The sequence below is a fragment of the Falco biarmicus genome, chromosome 6 (genome assembly GCF_023638135.1).
Source record: "Falco biarmicus isolate bFalBia1 chromosome 6, bFalBia1.pri, whole genome shotgun sequence".
NCBI classification, from domain to species: Eukaryota; Metazoa; Chordata; class Aves; order Falconiformes; family Falconidae; genus Falco; species Falco biarmicus.
This window is the reverse complement of record NC_079293.1, coordinates 82131789-82153083: the sequence shown is the minus strand read 5'-3', so window position 1 is coordinate 82153083 and position 21295 is coordinate 82131789. Positions and strand designations below refer to the sequence as shown.

The following is a 21295-nucleotide window of genomic DNA, read 5'->3' as shown; positions in this document are numbered from 1 at the left end:
TCCATTGCTGTGTCCAACTCCTGAAAAAGTGGCTGCTGCAGACTTAAGCCTGTGAGGACATGAAAATATGTTTTTCTGGGGTTAGGCTGGTTTTTTCTGGTTTGGTTTGTTTTTTATTTAACTGTTAAGCTTCAGTTTTACAAGACTTTTGGGTGGTGAAAAGCTGATGCTGGCGCAGTGGCGTTACGGCCGGGCTGCCCGGCGGGGCCCTCTGAGTCCGAGCACTCGGCAAGGTCCGGTCCCGGCGGGGGGGCAGGGGGGACCCCCGCATGCCCCCCCGACGAGACCGGACCTCGCCGGGGAGGGCTGGTGCCGCCGCAGGCACTGGCGGAGCCACCCCGAGCCGGCGCTGGCTGATGACGTCAGCGGAAGCGAGGCGGGGTCCTTTCTGCCCGCCCGCTCGCCCCAAGGTGCCTGCGGAGCTCGGCGCCGGCCGCGCGGCGGGAGGGGGCGGCGGCGGCGGCGCGGCGGGACCTGGGCGCCGGGCACGATGATGGTGGGCAAGACCAGCGCCATCGCGGCGGGCCTCTGCGGGGCCCTTTTCATCGGCTACTGCATCTACTTCGACCGCAAGAGAAGGAGCGACCCGAATTTTAAGAACCGGCTGCGGGAGCGTGAGTGTCCGCGCCGCCGCCGCAGGAGCCGGCAGGGCGGCACGTGGTGGGCCCGCAGCGCCCCTCCCCCAACCCCCGCTCCCCGCCGCCGCCGCATCGCGGCCTTCCCGCTCCCCTCCCTGCGGGGGCACGGCCCTGGCCGCGGGTACCGGCGGGGGGGGGAAGGCGCGGGAGGCTGCGGCCGGGCCGGGAGCTCCGGCCGCTCCTTGCCGCTCGCCACCGCCTCACCCAGCGCGGGGGCCGGGGCTGGCCGCAGCCCGCGCTCCGCGGCCGGCCTGGGTGCTGGGTGACCTCTGGCTTCCGCGCCAGCACCTTGGCGTGGCAGTACTTGGCCTCTTTTTCTGTAAATCCCGTTGTCCTGCCCGGCCGCACCGCTGTCGCCGCTGCCTTGACGTGGTGACGCTGATTCTTTTTTTGCTTCTGGAAGGCGAGCAGATAGCAGCGCGCGATCTCTTGCAGGGAGGTTGTGGCTGTGCCATGGCAGCAGCCCTCGCCTGTTTCACCTGCTGCATTCTTAACCCTCCTGGCAGCTCTGTTATTGGCTTCCAGGATAAGAATGAATGCCAGAGAAAACTGTTGATTCATCCAAAATGTAGAGCTCTTCTCCCGTGGCTCTGCGTTATTTCACATCTTCAACATTTATTTGTTTTAACAATGAGCAAAGGGTTTGCATGTGACTGTAGCCACGAGTACTCGAGGTAGTCGAAGTCATCCAAGGTACTCGAAGGATTCATGAGAAATAGGCAGATATTTGTTCCCGGGTTGTTTCTGTCACGGCAGTATGTATAATATTCCTTTGATAACTAATCTGAAGATAAGGAATTACCATTAAGGTAAACTTTCCCAGTGAGTAATCGTAACATGGTTGGCAGTTTCATGGATGGAAGAATCAATAACTAGATGGGTTAATAAGCATTCACCTGATGATGTTTAAACATAACTTAAAACAGTTTGATTCTGTCCTAATGGATGGAATTTCCTGAGCGACCAGTATTGACGCTTAACAGTGTAGTAGTTCCGCTTTCTGTGGGCTCATCCACAGCAAATTTTATCTTTCAAATACTTCATCTTCAGGCCCTTGCTCATGTATGTAGGATCTTAGACACGCTTGTTGTGCATTTTCCAAGTACTTTTTGCCCTGCCCTGGAAGTCATTCATGGGGAATTTTTAGCACAGTAAACTGGTCTGTGCTTGTCTTGCACAAGCAAACTCGATTTTTGGCAGTATAATCAACCACATTCTTTCTATGACATTAAAGATGTGGTAGAGGAAATGCCGGATTACATTAGATTTTTGCAGAAGCACTGAAAATTACTTTTGCATCCCATTGTTTTCATTACCTGAGCTCTCCAGTAATGGTCTGAATAAACCTTAGACTTGCTCTGATTAAGAATTAACATTTTCTTTAGAGTAGAAAAAAACCAGTGTGGTTTGTTAGGGAATGGCTGTTGTCATTTGGAGGACATCACTGTGTGACTTAACGATCCTTGGACATGATACGCTTTTAGTTGTAAGGCTTTACGTAATATTAAGGAATTTGGTTTTATTTTTATTTTTTAGTACTGTACTTCTTTACTGTGGATGCTTCCGTAGAGGTGCCAGTGATCTGATTATTACGTTTTTACTGATGGCTAGTAAGGCTTGGGCTGTAAAATACTTGACCAAAAACGGTCTGATGCGGAAGCCAGTGCAGTTTTTTACATGAAGGTATACCGTTTCTCGGGCAATAGTGGAGGTATTTGATGAAAAACTTGCAGAAAATGCCTTCAGAGCAGATCTTTTCCACCAGTGTTCTTAGGGTAAGATTGTTTTTCAACTTCTAAGATGCAGTGTCACCAAAACTGGGGAAGGACAGGAGATCTGACATGTCAGTGGATTGCCTGGCTTATTTGGTCAAGCTGACATGCTGATTAGAACCAGTATTTTTTTGCCACCCCGGTTACATTGTACATCTCTTTGGGCTGTGTTAGGACCAAAGTTTACCCATCATAAAAAGGAGGTGACCAGATTCAGGTTTCTGGGGGGAAAAAATGGTGATTTCCTGGGAGGCTTGAAAAACTGCTGGACTTTGGTTTTCCAGATGTCTTAATCTTATTTATTTAGCAGGTTTTGTGGTTTTTTTAGGCTTTGGTGTTGCTAGTTTAGGGGCAAGTCCATGTTTAATCTTGGGACCAAAAGATAACAAAGCTATAAACATCTGGAGCTACTTAGCTTCCACAGCTATATTTAAGGGTGATAAGATTTTAGATGTGTTCACTGTTCGTGTTTTTGAAGGAATGTATAGGATGGAACTGTTCCCTATGCAAGTGTGGATGTTGAGCTCTTCATCCGGAGACAGCCAGCATTTCTGACCGTGCTGAACTTTGCCCCAGAGCACCCTCTGCCCGGGCAGCTGCGAGAGAGCAGAGCAGCAGGCAGGCTTCGGGGGTGGGACCTGAAGATGCAAACGGCTTTTTGGTCGTTCTGCCTGTTTGTGGGGCTGGTTGTGAAGCTGCTGGGGTAACTCAGGGACTTTTGCAACCCTTAGCAGCACGACAGGTTGTCTGTTGGTTCACATTTGAAACTTAACTGCCCATGTACAGGAGCTGTCCCTGAAGGACCTGCAAGTCACGTGCAGTTTGGGAGCTGCAGTTAGCTTTCTGTTTTGAATGGATGCATGTGCATTTCTGTGTCAGCTAAGATTCCTTCTACTGCCCCTACCCCTTCTTAAAATATGATAATGTCTTTAGAAAAGACGGAAGGGTTTCATTTTCTTGGAGGTCCCTGGGGGAAACCAGAAAATTTTGGGGGGTTTTTTTTTAGGTATCTCCCACCACCACCCCCACTCGGCAAGCCATCACTTTTTGCTATTTTTTTGTCCTCTTAACAACTGGAACACTTTTGGCTGTTGCAGAGATACTTTACAACTACTGTTACCAACCCCTATGGGAAGAATTGTAGATATCCTTTAGAGCTACTTGGTTTTTGTAATTATTTTAGCTAGTGGACTTTTAAAGCGACCTGTAAAAATATATTAAGGAGAGGAAGAAAAATTGCACAGTAATCAGTTGAAAGATTCTGTAGATCAGTGTTCAGTTTTTAAATCTTGGTGATTCTTCACATTCCTTTACTATTTTCAGATTAAAGTACATGATTTTATATGTGTTTTATCAGTGGGCAAAAGCTTTTATTAAATAGTTACAGTTACCAGCATGTCTTTTTTTTTTCCCTTTACCTCTGAATGCTTAGCCCAGTGAGTGATAACCTGTTGTAGTATTTTAGAAGATGTCATTGTCACACCAAGAAAACACCATTTTCTCCTGGTACTGATGTACAAATATTAAGCTGTTACTCTTTGTACTCTTGATTGACCATTTCACTGAATGTTTCACTACAGTTGCAATGTGGCTTGCTTTGATAGGGGAACATTCCAGATGCTACTCTTTCTTCCTGCTCCCTCCCACCCCCTTTTCTTTATTTAATGTTTAGGATTTTATTTAGTAGCAAAACTGGTTTGTGTAGTAGTGCAGTTTAAAGTTTTGTGCAAATGAATGCTTCAGAGAACTTGGAGTGAGCTAATCGAAGGCACCAACTTTCAAGAGATGAATTCTTCTTTGATACTGCATACAACCATAATGATAGAAGTATAGTATCCTACAGGTCTATAAGATGCATTTTCCTGTATATGGTGTTGTAAAATAACATACACGGGTCAGTAACTTGTAGAAATTCGGGTGCTAAGGGTAATGAAGGTATTTTAGAAAGTAAAAGAGTGATCTGTGTAGTGAGAATGTGAACTTCCTTTATATTGTCCATTAATTTCACGTTACATTATCACTAGTAGGAAATAGTATTCCTGAATGTCTTCATCATCTGGACAATTGCACATTTTTAACTCATTGCCATTAAAACTGCTAGTCTTATTTGGAAGTATTTCCAGCTTGCAGTGTTGTCTCAAAAGAAAAACCAGGGCTGTGTGACCGTTCTTTGTCAACATGGATGTTCACTGGGCAGGCACGGAGGACAAACAGTGAGAGTGCAGTTGTTTAACCATAGGCTGTGTTTAAAAGTTATATTGGTGTAACTATTTCAGTTGATGAACTGGTGACTTACAAAAATGATTATTCTAAGGAAGTGAGCAGTATAACCGTAATTATTCTTTCTTGTATGAAGAGCTGCTGCTATAAAATAACTTTATACCTGCCCAATTGCATTAAAAGCAAGCTATAGCTCATTATAATTACACTAGTTTTGCTGGAGTGATATAACTTTATGTTGCAGACCAACTTTATGCCTCTAGGTTGGGCAGTTAAACCTGTGAATGTTCCATCTGTAGATGCTTGCTTTCCTCAGATTTCAGAAACTTATGCTTTGCTGTGGGGTGGTGAGATACTGCCACCTATTTAACTAGTTCCCAAGTCTTTGCTACCAGGCAGCTGGGAAAATACACTTACGTACTTATTGTAGCCTGCTGAGGTTCCTGTTGGTGGTGCACCACATAGTTCATAATGAGACAGTGTTGGCTTGTAGGCAGTTTGGTGGTTTATCATTGTTAGAAATCACATAGAGAAGTCCTGCGTTACTCTAATTCTCTTTCCTTCTCCATGCCTCTAGTGCGTGGGGTGTGCGCTGCTGCAGGTCCTGCACAGGTGGTGTTTACTGTAGCCAGCAGCACAATTGCCATTTTGAATTGCTGTGCCACTGCCAGCCCTCGCTAGACCTCTAAACTATACTCTGTTGCAGAGAGTGGGTTGCAGTCTTGTGTTCAGACTTCAATATTTGGAATATATTACCAGGTTTTTTATTTGAAAGATAACTTTGATTTGTTCCTGGTTTTGAAGTATAATCTGAAGGCTTTTTAAATGCAAATTAAAAATGTAAGACATTTTTATTTTTACAGGAAGGAGGAAACAGAAGCTTGCCAAAGAGAGAGCAGGGCTTTCCAAGGTAATACTGTGTTCAATAATGCAGTGCTATTTTAAAAGACGTTTCATCTGTATTATTTGTAAGATTTGTTTAAAGATCTGTTTTGATTCCAGCATTACAAACATTTCTGCAAATACGCACTCTTTAATTTTTTTAATACTCACAAATAACCATATGAAATGGTTGTTCCTTTTGCTGTGTCAGATAGAGGCCTTGTACTAGAAAGTACATTTACTGTGTGTTTTGATGGTGTTTTTCTCTTTGTAGTATATGCAAGGACTTTCCAGACTTAAAAATCATTGAAGTGGTACACCTAAAACTGAACTTGATATTTTTTTTGCTGTAAGCCTGTGATTTCTCTTTCTTTATCACCAGTGGATCTTGGAAGATAAGATAGGTTTATCTTAACCAATTGTAAGAAATACAGTTGTGATAAACATAATGCACCTTAAAATTTATATTTGCTACAAAATTGTGCACTTAATAAACTGAGTAGAGGTATTTCAGGCTCTGTCTCTCTACAGATTTGCGATGTTATGATACAAGACCTGAGTCTGATTTTCAGAAACATTCTGTGTACGTTTAGCTCAGTGGTGACACTTTTAATTGGGTTTTTTTGCGTTTGGGGTTTTTTTTACCAGTTTCAGTGTTAACAGTGTCACAGAATCACAGAATGGTTGAGGGGCCTCTGGAGATCGTCTAGTCCAACCCCCTGCTAGGTTCTCCTAGAGTAGGTAGCACAAGTTTACATTCAGGCAGGTTTTGAATGTCTCCAAAGAAGATGACTCCACAGCCTCTGGGCAGCCTGTTCCAGCGCTCTGTCACCCTCAAGGAAAAGAACTTCTTCCTCATATTCAGATGGAACTGCCCGTGTTTTGGCTTGTGCCCATTGCCCTTTGTCCTGTCGTTGGGCTCCACTGCAAGGAGCCTGGGCCCATCCTCTTGACACCCGGCCCTGAGATCTTTGTAGACATTGGTAAGATCCCCCTCAGCCTTCTCCTCTCCAGGCTGAACAGGCCCAGCTCCCTCAGCCTCTCCTCATGAGGCAGACGCTCCAGTCCCCTCATCACCTCCGTAGCCCTCCGCCGGACCCTGCCCAGCAGTTCCCAGTCTCCCTTGACCTGGGGAGCCCAGCCCTGGACACGGCGCCCCAGGTGTGGCCTCCCCAGGGCAGAGCCGAAGGGCAGGATCACCTCCCTGCCCCTGCTGGCCACGCTCCCCCTCACGCACCCTGGGGTCCCGCTGGCCCCTTGGCCACCAGGGCTCACTGCTGGCTCACGGGCAACTTGCTGCCCACCAGAACCCCCAGGTCCCCTCCGCAGAGCTGCCCCCCAGCAGGTCAGCCCCAGCCCGTACCGGTGCGTGGGGCTGCTCCTCCCCAGGGGCAGGACCCTGCTCTGGCCTGTGCTGAACCCCACGAGGTTCCTCTCCGCCAGCTCTCCAGCCTGCCCAGGCCTCGCTGAAGGGCGGCGCAGCCTTCGGGTGTATCGGCCGCTCCCCCCGGCTTCGTGTCACCTGCCCACGTGCTGAGGGCACGCTCTGTCCCCGCGTCCCGGTCACCGATGGGCAAGTTGAACAGGACCGGGCCCAGCACTGACCCCTGGGGAACACTGTGGGCCACAGGCCTCCAGCTGGACCCTGCGCCGCTGGTCACAACCCTCCGGGCTCTGCCCTTCAGCCCGGTCTCAGTCCACCTCGCTGTGCCCTCATCCAGCCCACGCTGCCTGAGCTTACCTACTGTTATGGGAGACAGTGTCAAAAGCCTTGCTGAGGTCAAGGTAGGCACCATCCACTGCTCCCCCCTCGTGTACCCAGCCAGTCATTCCATCACAGAAGGCTATTAGGCAGGTCAGGCATGATTTCCCTTTGGTGAATCCATGCTGACTACTCCCTGTAACCTTCTTTTCCTCCACATGCTTAGAGATGATCTCCAGGATGAGCTGTACCATCACCTTTCCAGGGATGGAGGTGAGGCTGACCAGCCTGTAGTTTGCTACTGTGGCACCTCTCTTGTTCTCCATGACCTTTCAAAGGTGACGGAGAGTGGCTTCACAGTAACATCTGCCAGCTCGCTCGGCACTTGGAGGTGCATCCCATCGGGGCCCATGGGTTCATGATCTTTTAACCCAATCCTCCTTGACCAAGGGGAAGTCATCCTTTCTCCAGACTCTCTGTCTCCAGAGTCTGGGAAACCCGAGGGCTGGTGTTGGCAGTAAAGACTGAAGCAAAGATGACGTTCAGTAACTGCCTTCTCTGTATCCTTCATCACCAGGGCACCCACCTTACTCAGCAGTGGGCCTGCATTTTCCCTAGTCATCCTTTTCCTACTGATGCACTTGAAGAAGCCCTTCTTGCTGCCCTTGACATCCCTCACTAGCTCTAATTCCACACAGGCCTTAGCTTTCCTTGTCACATCCCTGCATGTTCTGACAACGTTCCTATGTTCCCCCCAAGTGGCCTGTCCCTTTTTCCACATTCTGTACGCTACCTGCTTCTGTTTGAGTTTTGCCAGAAGCTCCTTGCTCCCATCTGTGCAGGTCTCCTGCCCCCTTTGCTTGATTTCCTACTCATGGGGATGCACTGATCTTGAGCTTGGAGGAAGAGATGCCAGCTCTCTTGGAATGCCCCCCCTACCTTCTAGAGTCCTAACCCATAGGATTCTTCCAAGTAGGTCCTTGAAGAGGCCAGAGTTAGCTCTCCTGAAGTCCAGGGTTGCAATCCTACTTACTGCCCTGCTTCCTCCACGCAGGTTCCTGAACTCCACCATCTTACAGTCACTGCAGCCAAGGCTGCCCCCAACCTTCACATCCCCAAGCAGTCCTCCTTTCTTTGTACAAGGTCCAGCAGCACACCTTGCCTCGTGGGCTTCTTTACCACCTGCGTTGAAAAGTTATCATCGGTGCTCTGCAGGAGCCTCCTGGACTGTGTGTACCCAGCTGTGCTGTCTTTCCAGCAGGTATCAGGGTGGTCGAAGTCCCCCATGAGAACCAGGGCTGTTATCGTGAGGCTGCCGCCACTTGTCTGTAGAAAGCCTCACTGACTTCCTTGTCCCGATCAGGTGGCCTGTAGCAAACACCCGCACCCGTGTCCCGTGTCCCCCATGTTGGCCTGCCCCTTAATCCTTACCCATAACCTCTTGGTTGTTCTGCATCTGCCCTGGGCAGAGCTCGGTACGTTCCAGTTGCTCTCCACGTAAAGGGCAGCCCCACCACCTTGCCTTGCTGGCCTGGCGTTCCTAAAAAGTACGTAGCCATCCATGCCGGCATTCCAGGCATGTGAGCTATCCCACCATGTCTCTGTCACTACGATGAGGTCATGGCCCTGTGATCGCACACAGATCTCTAATTCTTCCTGCTTATTCCCTGTGGAGTGGCTGGAAGACAACGGACGTGTTATGAGCAATGCAGACCAAGTAACTTTGTTGTAATAGCAGGCCGAGCAGGCCGGAGCTGTAACAAGCTGCAGGTGTTGTGAAGGACATATGCAGGGCCAAGGGAGACAAAGACACTTTGTATTCACAGAGAGATAAGAGTTGGACAGAAACATGAGAAAAAGCAGGATGGCTGCACAAGGGAGCGGCGTGTGGGCACCACACCGGGACCAATCATAGGGGAGGTGGAGGCGTGTGAACGAGTAGTTTTAACCTGTCACCTTTTACTTAACAAAGCCTGCGTAGCATGTGTATTTTTAGCTGGGGGTATAAATTGCTGTGAGTCTATTAATAGCATCTGTAGAGTATAAATCGCTGTGTATCCCTTAATAAAGTGGCACTAACTTGATCACGTTGGTCGTATAAGTTGTGTCCGAGCCTTCTGCGTCAACAATTCCCCACGCTGTGTGCATCGGTGTACAGGCAGTTCAGAGAGGTAATGGAGCACGCAGGTTTCCCAGGAGGGGTGCAAGAGGATCCACCACAGCCACACGCACACTTGAGGTGGCTGGTCTTGTGCTACTCCTCATGGGAGGCAGCTAAAGAACGTACATTGCTGCTCTCGTTGGCTTGGCTTATTCCCCAGCTGGATGCGATGGTGTGAACGTTGCCACCTCGGACCCTGCCCCCTGGGTCCTTCAGTTTAAAGCCCACCTTGTCAAGCTGGCCAGCCTGCTGCCAAAGATCCCCCTGCCTCTTCTAGCCAGGTGGATCTCATCTCTCCTTAATAGGCTATAGTCAAAGAATGTCCCGTTGTACAGCTGTGTGTGATTTCAGTTGATAATGTTTTCTGCTGACTTCTCTATTAACTGCTGTTTAAGGGCCAACTTATTTTTACTGTGTGTGTTACAGTTGCCTGATCTGAAAGATGCTGAAGCAGTTCAGAAGTTTTTCCTTGAGGAGATTCAGCTTGGCGAGGAACTACTAGCTCAAGGTAATAGCATAATTTTTTTGAAGGGTAAGCTGTAAAATAGTTTTCTTTACCTTTGATAGAAGATGGTTTTTGTATACTAAGATCTTTTGGGGAGTCAAATTCACCTAGGAAAATCTTTACTTTTTTCTAACCCTCCGTATTCAGAAGACCCTGCAAGGGAGGAGGAAAGTAAAGTGGTTTCATTCTCGGTAATTTCATTCACTGTTGGTGGGTGGTTTTTGTAAATGCTTTACAGTGTGGAAGAAGATTGATTTCAAAACATAATGATTTGTCATACAGGTGAATATGAAAAAGGTGTTGATCACTTGACCAATGCCATTGCTGTGTGTGGACAGCCGCAGCAGCTACTACAAGTTCTACAGCAGACTCTTCCACCACCAGTGTTTCAAATGCTTCTAACTAAGCTCCCTACAATAAGCCAGGTATGTGAAACGTTCCCTGTTGCTTTGATTTGAAAATAATTGAACTACTTCTCTTATCCACTACATCAGTCTGAGTATTGGTTTTTGTAATACATTTTTTGTATATGTACAGTTAGATTAAAAGAAGGTTTTTTTCAACTGAGGCATTAAAAAGCGTATATGAAAAATACCACGTAGCGTTAATAGCAAACAGGGTAAAACAGAAATACGAAACTTCTCTCATGCATAGCTTATGCTAAGCTCTTCTGAAGTAGAGATGTCTGACTGCAGCTCTGATACCGGATCCAGTTTCCCAAATACAAGTTGGGGGATCAGAAAAGCGGTAATTTCTTACGCTGGGTCTTGAGGTTGTTTCTTTTAATTATATATCCGTAAGCGTCTGTAAGTGCTATGAAAGTCCATTAGAATTAATCTGTTGCTTTTGCTAGCTGGTTGCTCGTGGGCCAGCTATAAACACAAAATATAACTAGCACCAGAACACGTGACAGTTTTGGAAGCTTGGGGGTTTCCCTGGTGATAAAAGTGTTCATAGCTCTGTGTATGAAACGCCCTGCCGTTTTAGCCTGAGTACTGTGCAGGTAACGTTGTTAATATGCTAGCGGGTAAGTCTATTGTAGAATAAATGGTATGGTTTATTTTCTTGGAAATGCAAGAGTACTCTATAATGGTATTACCTCACCTAAAGCGGAGACTCAATGCTGTGCATCAGGCAGCTCTCTTTACTGCTCAGGCCTGGTTACGTTTTGGTTTAAGGTCCATATAGTTAGTAAGACCACTGAAAAGCATCAGGTACACAAGATGTAAAGGTTTGGGGAAACAACGGAGCAAAAATGTTTCCGTAGAGAACAGTGCCAAAAACCTCACAGAGGTCATCACTTGAGGCTAACAGGATGTTATTTATCTGAGTTCGGCTTTGTTAGGCATTGCACAGTACGTAATTTCTGTGGAACTGACTTCCAAAAAACTTATGTCAAATAAATTACCATTTTTAACATTTATCAGTTTGTTTGGTAATTACACTGCTTAATGTTCAGTGTAAAATTACATTGCTTGATAATCAGTTGCCTACTGTCAATTTTATGTAATTGTGAATGAGTTTTTCTCCTTCTTACAGAGAATTGTAAGTGCACAGTGCTTGGCTGAAGATGATGTTGAATGAGGTCACACCACAACAGGGGAAAATAATGTTTTCTTACCCCAGAAGATGAGCATCAGTAGGGGGATAAAGGGGCAAACATAGTAGTTAATGGACTGTGTACCACATCGGGTTCTACCAGAGTTAAAATTAACTTTGTGTAGGTGGGTTTCGCAGGATTTTATTTATTATCCCAGTGAAAAGTGTATTTTGATAAGAATTCATTTTATAAATACACTGTGTTGAGTTATCAAAGTATCACTAACTTCATTATTATTAAAATATGCAGTTGTAATGTTGTACATATAAAGACATAAAACTACGACCTATTAAAAACCCAATGCTCATTTTTGAAAAAACAAAGTTATGGCAATAAAGATTTATCTGCACTTGTGTGTCCCTATAGTACTACTTTAAATTTCAGAACATTTGGTTGTCAGAGCAAATGATCTAAAAATGACTTAACATTAAAATTTATTTTTAATGTTATGGCTGGTCTTCCAATGCTTTTAATTACTTTTAAAACATTGTGTCATTTCCTAAGACAGTAGATGTGATCATTTACACAGTAACTGATCACCTTACAAAGAGATGCAAATCAGAATGGTAATAGATGACTGGCTGCAGAAAGAATGACAAATCCATTTTTGTCAGGAACAATAACATCTAAATTGACAAGTCAAAACTGTATCTGGCAAACATGAAAGCTCTCTTAATGCAAGTGTCTGAAATAAAGCTCTTTGGAATAGAACCTGGGGCAGATTGTAAGACCAGAAAGGTTGCTTTTGGGAAAGCTTGAAAGCTTTTTGCAAGACAGGCAGTCAACATTTCAGTCTCTAGTCTTCAAGACCGTAGAAAATGGTTGTTAACCATCTTTGGCATTTAGCTTTAAAAACGTAATTGCACTTATAAGGTAAGACAATGATATCCCCAGGCTATAAACTAGCTAAAGCTAATGGAATCAGAAAAATGTTGTAAAGGTTCGATATGGTATGGTACTGTAAAGTTGAATTTCGCAAAGTTTTCCTTTGCTAGTGAAAAGGAGGCAAATAATAGACAGACTCAAGTGAGTAGCAGAAGCATACATCCGAAAGCAAGTTTTCCATGGATAGGCTGTTCTAAATGTCAAACAGATCGGCTTCTGCTGTTCTCTGGTTTTGTGCTGTCACCACTCAGGTGGCAGAAGAAACAATGTAAACTGTAGCTTTATATTATCGGCGTGGTGACTTGTTTTAACTTGAGGAGAAGAAAGGAGGAGAATGCTTCGAGGTGTCTGTCTTTTGAGACCAGCTGATGGTCTGTGCTAATGATGCCAATACATTAATAGTAAGGTACTAGGTGGCATAGTCCAAGTGGAAGTGAGATACTCTGAAAGCACTTTAGCCAGCATTCCCATCTGTCTCTGTCTCATTTCAGCCTGGTGTATATTTCTGTAAAGGCAGATTCTTCCAAACCATAGGTCTCAACGTTTCAGAAATTGCCTCACAGAATTTTTGAGAGATAGTTCACGATCAGCAGTCAGATACCCGAGTCTGGGAGTAGAAAGGGCTCCTGACTGAGTCAGTCTGCTTAAATGGTTTGCCATGGAAGAGGTATTTCCCCCTTAACCCCCTGAAAACACATCTCCTGAGATTTGAGGTGCTATTGAATGTTTCTGTAATGTGACAAATACTGAAGTTAATGGCTGGTACAAACAAAAAGTTCTTGAACAGCTGGCTGTAGTTTAGCCTTTTTGTTGTGCTTGAATTGTTCAGGTAGCGTAAGTTAAAAGTAAAACTTAGTACCCATGATCTTCAGGTGAGCATGGCTGACTTGTTCTTTTCCTTTTAATTTATTTTGGAGGGACAAAGTTATTTGCACCTAGAATTCTTAACAAAAATAATGTGAAATTGCAGAAGGTTCTATTTTTAATGAGTACAGTGAGGCTTTTTGGAGTTTTCTTTTCCTTTTTAACCCTTAAAAAAAGTAAGAATTTGTAGGTTATGCTGACCGATCTGTTAGCGTATTTAGCTGTTGTTCTTGCTGGTGGTGGTTGCTTCAGTGTAATACTTCTTTGATTCAGCTTTTAACATTGCCTTACAGTAAATCAAACTCCTTTCCACCCTGCCTTGAAAAACTAACCCAAACAGCACAAGACAAAAGTGGTACCCTTCCTTCAAACCTGAACAATTTTCTGCACTCTTTGGTGGAATGATGACAATTTGAATTCACAATTCAGCTTGAAGCAAAGCTTTCCTGAACTAAGGATGTTTTAGCAAACCTGGGAGTCAATTCTGATTTTGATGGAAGACTTGGTCTGATTATGGCTACAGATGGCCATTGCTTTAATAAACATCACAGACACGCATATTACTCCAACCCTTTTTAGTTTTCTTGATCCTGCCAAGTTAGATGCAAACAAAATTCTAGATAGCATAGATTTAAATGAAGCCTTAAGGACAAATTTCTTCTCGTATTTGATAACCCAGAAGTACCTGGTCAGCATGTTAAGAGCAAGCTCCAATACCTGTTACGAATGCCTTAGCTAGTAGGGTGGGAATGAGGAATCCTTTTAACAAGGCTTAAGGTTGTTGTTTGGGTTTTTTCTCCGAAATCTTCTGATGTGGCCAATACCTTACAAACTGTGAAAACTTGAAGATACTGTCTAGGATGGGAATTTGCTGTTGCTCCAACAACGGCAGGCTGACACTGGTGTAGTTAACGTGCGCAGCCCACAGATGTAGGAGGCTATCATTTATAACTGCTTTCAGACATAAGCAAAGTGCAGGTCATCGTAAGTGCAGTGGTAATGATGGATGTTACTGCATCGGCAGTAGCAATGCCATTGCATTAGCTGTGCCTAGTACTGTATTTTTTTTCACCTATGCAAATTAAAAAAAGATGGAAGTGAGCCGTTCTAGTTGTGGATTTGCTGTTGCTGAACTCACAACTGCTGGTGAGTAAGATCTGTAATCTTATTTTACTGCAGGTAAAACTGCTAATCTTTCTCCCAGAAAGAGCCGTCTTCCCTTCTGTGGTGCTCCAAGAGCAAGGCAGTTGTCAGCACTAAGAGGATTTCTCATAAAGGATATCAGAGGCCTGTTAGTTTTATGTTGGGAAGTCTCCTATCGTCAGTTAAGAGCTTCTCTGGCAGCTTTTATAGAAAAAAACGCCAGCTAGTTTCATGATCGTGCAGGACTACCTTTGATGTCTCACAATTAAGTTTTCTAGATAATGGAATTGAATCCAAAACCAGAGTGATCAGGCACACACTGAATCATCTGGCACTAATTTCCTTACCCTGGGGGACGACAGAATATTATTGTTGCCCTTAACTTGAAAAATGGAGAAGTCCCAGCCCTGCTGTGTAGGAGGACAGCCAGCCGTCATCAAAGTAAAGCTCCAGCTATTTATGCACCCAGAAGAATCTTTCTAAAGTTTCATTTGTACATCTGTTGATGGTGTGTTTGAAGTCCCTTAGGCTGAACAGTGGCCCTACATGACCGTTGTGTTAAAATTAACATGAGTTAAACTTCAAGGGAATCTTTGAAGTGGTCACTTAAGTGCTTTTAGTGAGTGTTTCAGAGGCATGTTGTACTGTACACCCATACCTCTGCCTTTTTAAACATACGGGTATGAAAAGGGCTGATGTGGGGGAAAAAAAAATTCTTCAAGGCATCTGTTGTACTCAAGTCTTCATTTGGTTTTTAATTTGTGTGTTTACACTGACCAGTATAGCTTATGGTCTCCATTATGTACTGACCAAAAGCCTGTTGTAAAGAGCTGAAACTTGTGCTTCATTTACAAGGACTGGGCTGGCTTTCATCAGAGGCACTGCGGAAGCTGAGCTTCTGGTGTGGGTAGCAGCACTCGTTTTCCACATTTGTACCAAAACAGAGCTTCCCAAAGAAGATGTGGACATCTCTGATGCTGTTCTTGGGGGGCAGAATTAGCCACGTCCTGTGTATGAGTGTGTGAGTGAAGCCATAGAAAACATAGAAAACCCTTCAGTGATGTTTCTGTACCAAACTGTCCAGCATACTGAGGCTAGGTAACGCACAGCTTTTTCAAAGTACAGTGGTTTCCATGTGTTCCTGGAAAGAAAATCCAGGTTCTCACTTCTTTCCCTGCAGTACTGGCTTACAGGAGCTGGGTTTCCAGAATATTTACTGGACGTCTTTTAGTAAGGTCACTCCCCTGTTTTCTGATTGCTGCTGTGACCTAATAATCATCAACTCTTAAAAGGCCTCTGGGCTGGAAGCTTTTGACTCCAGCCATGCAGGTCCAGTTCCTGTTTTGTAAAGGTCGCGCCTTCATTGAATGGGTTGACGGATGCGTGTCCTCCTGCAGTGCTGGCTCACCATTACCATCATTTCCCTTACACCCTGGGGATGTTCCTGACTCATCTTGGGGGTGAGAGGATGTCCGTGGGTGCTCACCCACTGTGTAACAGTCGCGGAATGGAGTGTTGTTGCAGGCAACGTTGTAGCACAACGTTGCTACAGCCTACAGTTCTGTCCGGGTGGTCCATGCTGCAAGACAGTTACGAGGGGATTTCATGTGTGAAATTTCTGCTTTGCACGGAGGCAGAAAACGGCTGAAGTCAGATGGTTCTGCCTCTTCGTAACAAGGACCCTTACAACTAAAAGCTGAGTTGGTCATGCTATCATTTATTTGAGCAAGCCTTGATATAAACAGCAGAGGGCAGTTTTGCACACACCTTCTGTGCAAGCTCATCCTGCAAAATCCTAATTTTTAGATTTTTCCTGTCTGGTGAGGTGATGCAATGCAGCATTTTGTCCAGACGAATTTAGTACGATGTAGTAAGGCAGGATCAGTGGGGCAGCAGTGGCATGCCTTTCTACTGCTACCTAATTCTGGCATTTTAAATCCTCTGTGTTTGGTCTGTTGCGGTGACACGATTAGAAGAATTTCCCTTTTCTTTCTTTTCGTCCTCAACACAAACCAGGTATATAGATACGCCAGCTGCATTGTACAACTTAAAATTCTGCAACATAATGTGAGTGAATCCCATCCCAGGCATGTAAGAGAAGGTTTTTTCCCTGCCCAGCTATGATTTTTCTGGATGAGCCTTGCTAGCTGGACTGAAAGGAGAGCACCTGTTAACTGCAGTAGGGCTGGAAGAGAAATCTGCATCTTGAGACTCTTGCCTGGCGTTGGACTCTGGCTGAGATGGCCTGTGTGGGGAGGGCCAACAACAACAAAAAAAGAGGCAAGATGTTACAGGTTGGTGACAGGATGTGGTTTCGTTGCTGGTTGAATTTCACCTTAGGGTGGCAAAATGGATTCACCCTGTTGCAATCGTGTAGCTGATGTGAGGTGCTGGTGGGGGTCTCTCTCATGCCTTGGGAGGCAGGTGCTTGTATCGTAGTGGCACCCGGCTTGAAACCAAATCTTAACTACTCCTGCACTTAAGAAGTGGTTTTTCTCTGCTTCCTGGGCTGTGTTTGCAGGATGAAAGTGTATGGTTATACCAAACAAGTAGCTGGAAGTTTTCAGCCCTTGTAGCTGTTGGATCAGCATTTTTCCAAACATTCAACCTGTTAGTAAGAAATCCTTCAAAGTCTGCCTATTACATGGCAAGTATCTAGAGAAAGAGAGCTGTTTAATAAAAGATACTGTGTCTGCAAACCGTGCCTCTCCTCGTTCCTTGGGTCAATCAGGACGTGTTACACCCTGTAAGATAGCCTGGAAGATACAGAAATTTGCTGTAACAAACCAATCTTTGCCTGTTTTGGCTTGTATGTAAAAGAGCATTTCCTGGAGCTCTGAAACAACCTGGTTAGCATCTTTTGTTGTTTTTAATATTATTTAATGAGAAGGAATGTACATTCAGCTTTGATGATTAAAATGACAATTATTATTGCATGAATTTGTTAATTATAATGCAATGACTAATTAAATGGAGACATGGAGAAAAGGGATTACTGAACAAACATGTTCTTTGAGAAACTCTTCTCTGGTGTTTTTAATTGATAGTACATGCCTAATCAATTCATAGCAGTATCTCATTATTTGTGGGAACAGTCTGGTTTTGATGGAACTTTACTTTCACCACACATTGACCTGGTATAATTTAAATGCTTGGTCCTGTAAGTTACTGCGGCTCCTACAATTAAGGAGGTGGAAACTTCTGCCTATATGAAGAAGAGAAGCCTCATCTGACCCCAGGTCGCAGTCTCCATGTTTATTGAGGTCTTCTCGTTTGGTGTTTGCTATAATGACACTCAGCTGAATTTGCATAACCATGAGGTGCTGCTGTTTGATTTACATTTCATTTGCTTTTATCCCTCCATCTGAAGTCCTGAGCTTTAACATCAGCCCCCTTGGCTTATGTTAGAAGATGTCTGACAGAACTAAGGACCCTTTTTTACTTCTCTGTAGGGATGTTATCTACTGGCCATTGGCACTGGCAGAATTCTTAGCATGAAATTATTATTATTACTTCTGTATCAGCAGAGATGTGTGTGGCACTCTGAAGAATCTGTCAAGACGAAGTCTCTGCTTCTGCGAGCTCACAGCCTGCGGTCCTGATCCTGTCATTTACTCTGCATGGTCCTTTCCTCATGGAAACCTAAGCAGTCAAGAGCAGGACATTGGGACAGTGACACAGGAAGGGAGAAGGTAAGGTTTAGGGTAGTATGATTGTTTTGGTAGTTACTGGGTGGGTGTTTTGTGTATCTGAATTATGTGTGAAGCTTTACAGCTTCCTTCTTTTCTACATCACATTATTTTTAGATTGGTTGGCTAATCAGTGCTAGCTTCTAGTATCATCAGGAAAAATCAGACCTTAACCAACCACAGACCTGCTTATAAATCATGAAACCTACCAAAAGAAAAAAAAAAAAAAAGAAGCATTAAAGACACTTTAATTGAAAAGATTTAAAGCACAACTGCCCCCAAACTGAAATCAAATAACCTGAACCGTTGAGCACCGGGTTAATTACTCTGCTGGCAGTCCTGCCATTCATAAGTGGCTTCTGCGCTGTAAATGTAAGAAGCAATCTCAGAAATCTGGCTTGCTGTTTGAGAGCAACTTTAAAAGGAACTCTTGATTGTTCTGTCAAAACTTAGTAATCAGCCTACACCATAGTGTCTGAAATTCAGCGACACCGTCATGCAAACAGAAGAGCTGGGACATAGGTATTAAGCTGGCATAAATAAGGCAAACAGCTTAGAAAGCAATGCAGTGAGTCAGCATCCATCCTAGATGCTGGATTGCAAGCTGTGAATACATGACAACCTGATAAAATGGTTGAAAACTGGAGAGGCACTTCACTGAGAGAAAGTTGTAGCCCAGTTTCGGACGGTCGACCTATCCTTAAGAACAATGCAGCCTTCTGAAGCTTGCTTCTGATGCCCCAAGTCCTCATGGTTAGAGCAGATCTAACCATGTGTTGACCAGGATGGCTTTATCCAACTTTTTCTTCTTTGGAGCCAGTATTGGGTCAGGAGAGGAGGATATGCCTAGAAGGAGCTGGCTATGCGGTAGCCATATATGCCGAAGGCCAGGTGATCAGTCTGGTGTCTCCTGCCACTCTTTAAGAACCAACAGACTGTCGGGTTCTTAGTGGGAGCTTGTTCTAACCACTTGGACACCTTGGCTTCTCTGGGCAACCATAGAAATAAGTGCTGAGAAGTTAAATTGGTTTTATAAAAGGCACAGAGACCGTAGGATGGAACGTATCGATACTGGGGCAGTGCTCTCCCCATGCTTTTTGGCATAAAATGTGAAGCAAAGGAAAACAATTGGCTCCTGTGTAGAATCTCTCCCTTCATTTTGGTTGTTTCCAGGATGGATGGTGTTTGTTATGAGACTCTGCCAAGGTCAGAAGCAGTGTTTTCTCTGCTGGGCTGCCCTCAAAATTTTTCAGCAGGCCTGATGATATTTGTCATTAGACCGTAGACGGTTTCACAGATGGATGTCTCCTACCTTGGGCACACATTTTCAATACAAACAGTGATCTCACACTGTTTGTAAAGAAAAAAAATTAAGAAACAGATTGCAGTCTGACAGAACCAGCAATGGCTCAGACTCAGGATCCTTCATGGCCTTTCAGTGTGTTTTAATCTTACTGTTCACATTTTACCTCCCCAACTCCCTGGTAATGTTGCAGGTGTTGTGTGCTTGGTCTCAGGGGATGACAACACAAGCTTTGTTGTTGATTGATGCAGCAGGGATTTTGTAAATTCAGAGTATTGGTAGGTCATCATAGTATTTGTAGTCACCAGAGTATTTGTAGAGGTCATCACTCTGGGCTCGTGAAGAAATGCTGCTGTGAGATGATTCATTGGAACAGCGTTGATTATCTTCATTTTGGGAACTTAACTGCATTTTCCTTTCTTCTTGGAACATGGCATTATTTTTGCTGATCGCAAAGAGTATCACCCTTGTTGACTTGGCTGTTCAGGGCACATGCAGTACAGCTATGCTCTTGTGAAGCTTCACAGGACTCGGGGACCGAAGACACAGAGCTAATGGTTAGCTAGACATACTGCCCTTTGCACCAGGGCCAAATGCAGTCTTTTGCTACTCGCCTTTCATTGCCCATAAGGTGTGAGAGTGGCCATTTATTTCCAGGGGGAAGTGCAAGAACAGAGAGCACTTTGCCACAAGGGAGAGCTTTGCGGGCAGTCTTGGATGCCTGATGCAAGGCTTCTTCCACTGCTTCCCAAAATGGTGGGCTCTTCTGGCAGAGTTCGGGCACTGGGAGTGGTGTTGTTTTCTGGCTAAACAGAAGTCTGCTGCAGTCAGGACCTTCCAGTTTAACATCCTTCAATGAATGTCAGAATTCACATACACCAGAGCTCTTTTTTTCTTTTTAACTTGCTGTGTGAAGGTCATACAAAATAATTAATTCTCTGCCCTTTGCTGGGTGTCTTCCAAAGGTGGAGTGCCTGCCTTTTGCTAAGGGGCTTAGCATTTTGGCTTTTCCTTTTTTAAGTGTGGAAAGGTTAACATTTGTATTCTTTTCGGAATACAAAGGAAACGTGTCATTGCAGAGGCACATAGCAGAGTTACATTTTCCAGGGTGGCACCGCAGATAGCATCTGGGCACACAGGTACTGAGGCATTTGATCTAACAGGATTGGGAACGGGCATCAGCTCTAGGTTCAAACCTGTCTCCTTGGGACAAGGTAGCGCTCACTGCGCCTGTCAGCAGCCCTTCATTTTGCCATAGACATCCCTATGGCAATCGCAGAACAGGCCAAGGCTGTGATAGCTTTGTGCGCAGCAGCAGCGAAAGACGGGAATCTGCAGACCTCAGTGTCAACGCCAGCTTTTCCCAACAAAGCCAGGTTTGTCTTAAACTTACTTTTGGTGGAATTTTTCCCTTTCCCCCTTGCCTTCCTATACCTATCTTTTATAGAGCAAGCGGGTTCGCAGTTGGCAAGCTCGGTTGTAAAAATAAGACGCCGGAGGGAACCCGGGCCCCATGTTCAGGTAGCCCCGAGCAGGCACGGGCGGGGGGAGGCAGGGGGAGCCAGTGCAGCCCCCTGGCTTTGGGCTGCGAGAGCCGGTGCCACTAGATGGCAGTGTGGTACTCCTGCAGCCGGGGCTCCCCTTCGCCTTCCTGTAAAATTTCTTGCTTTTTCTGTATTTATCTCTGCCAAACTGATGATTGCACCCACCACCCCGGCAAGAGAACAGAACAAAATCATTTCATAGAACATTACAGCTGTTGTGCCTTTTTCTTTTCTTGCTTTTTTTCCTTCTCCCCACCCCACCCCCCACCCCCCCTGCCAGTTCTTTGTCCCGCTGCAGGGTGTAGAGGTTTAAAAACCTTCTTTCTTAATCGCTCTCCTTCCAAAAACAGAGAAAACACAGCCTCTTGGGAGCAATTAGCTGTGAGA

The 21295-nt window shown here is 45.0% G+C and overlaps 2 protein-coding genes and 1 non-coding gene across 3 annotated transcripts in view; all 3 read left to right on the top strand.

Annotated features, from left to right (window-relative positions):
• Positions 1 to 378: 378 nt before the first annotated feature.
• Positions 379 to 11829, top strand: TOMM20 (translocase of outer mitochondrial membrane 20). Its single transcript, XM_056343836.1, has 5 exons — positions 379 to 614; positions 5494 to 5540; positions 9802 to 9883; positions 10163 to 10305; positions 11420 to 11829. Exons 1-5 carry the CDS (start codon positions 491 to 493, stop codon positions 11462 to 11464), a joined length of 441 nt encoding a protein of 146 aa, XP_056199811.1. The 5' UTR covers positions 379 to 490; the 3' UTR covers positions 11465 to 11829.
• Positions 1121 to 1255, top strand: LOC130152007 (small nucleolar RNA SNORA14). The gene has a single exon (XR_008822848.1). It is a non-coding gene; the product is annotated as a small nucleolar RNA SNORA14 (small nucleolar RNA).
• A 315-nt stretch (positions 11830 to 12144) lies between the features above and the next one.
• The window catches only part of LOC130151493 (uncharacterized), a 28626-nt gene continuing 19475 nt past the window's right edge, over positions 12145 to 21295 (top strand). The window contains exons 1-2 of the mRNA XM_056343835.1: positions 12145 to 16666; positions 17900 to 18064. Coding sequence (XP_056199810.1) covers positions 16506 to 16666; positions 17900 to 18064 — 326 coding nt within the window. The 5' untranslated portion in view covers positions 12145 to 16505. The remainder of the gene's footprint in view (positions 16667 to 17899; positions 18065 to 21295) is intronic.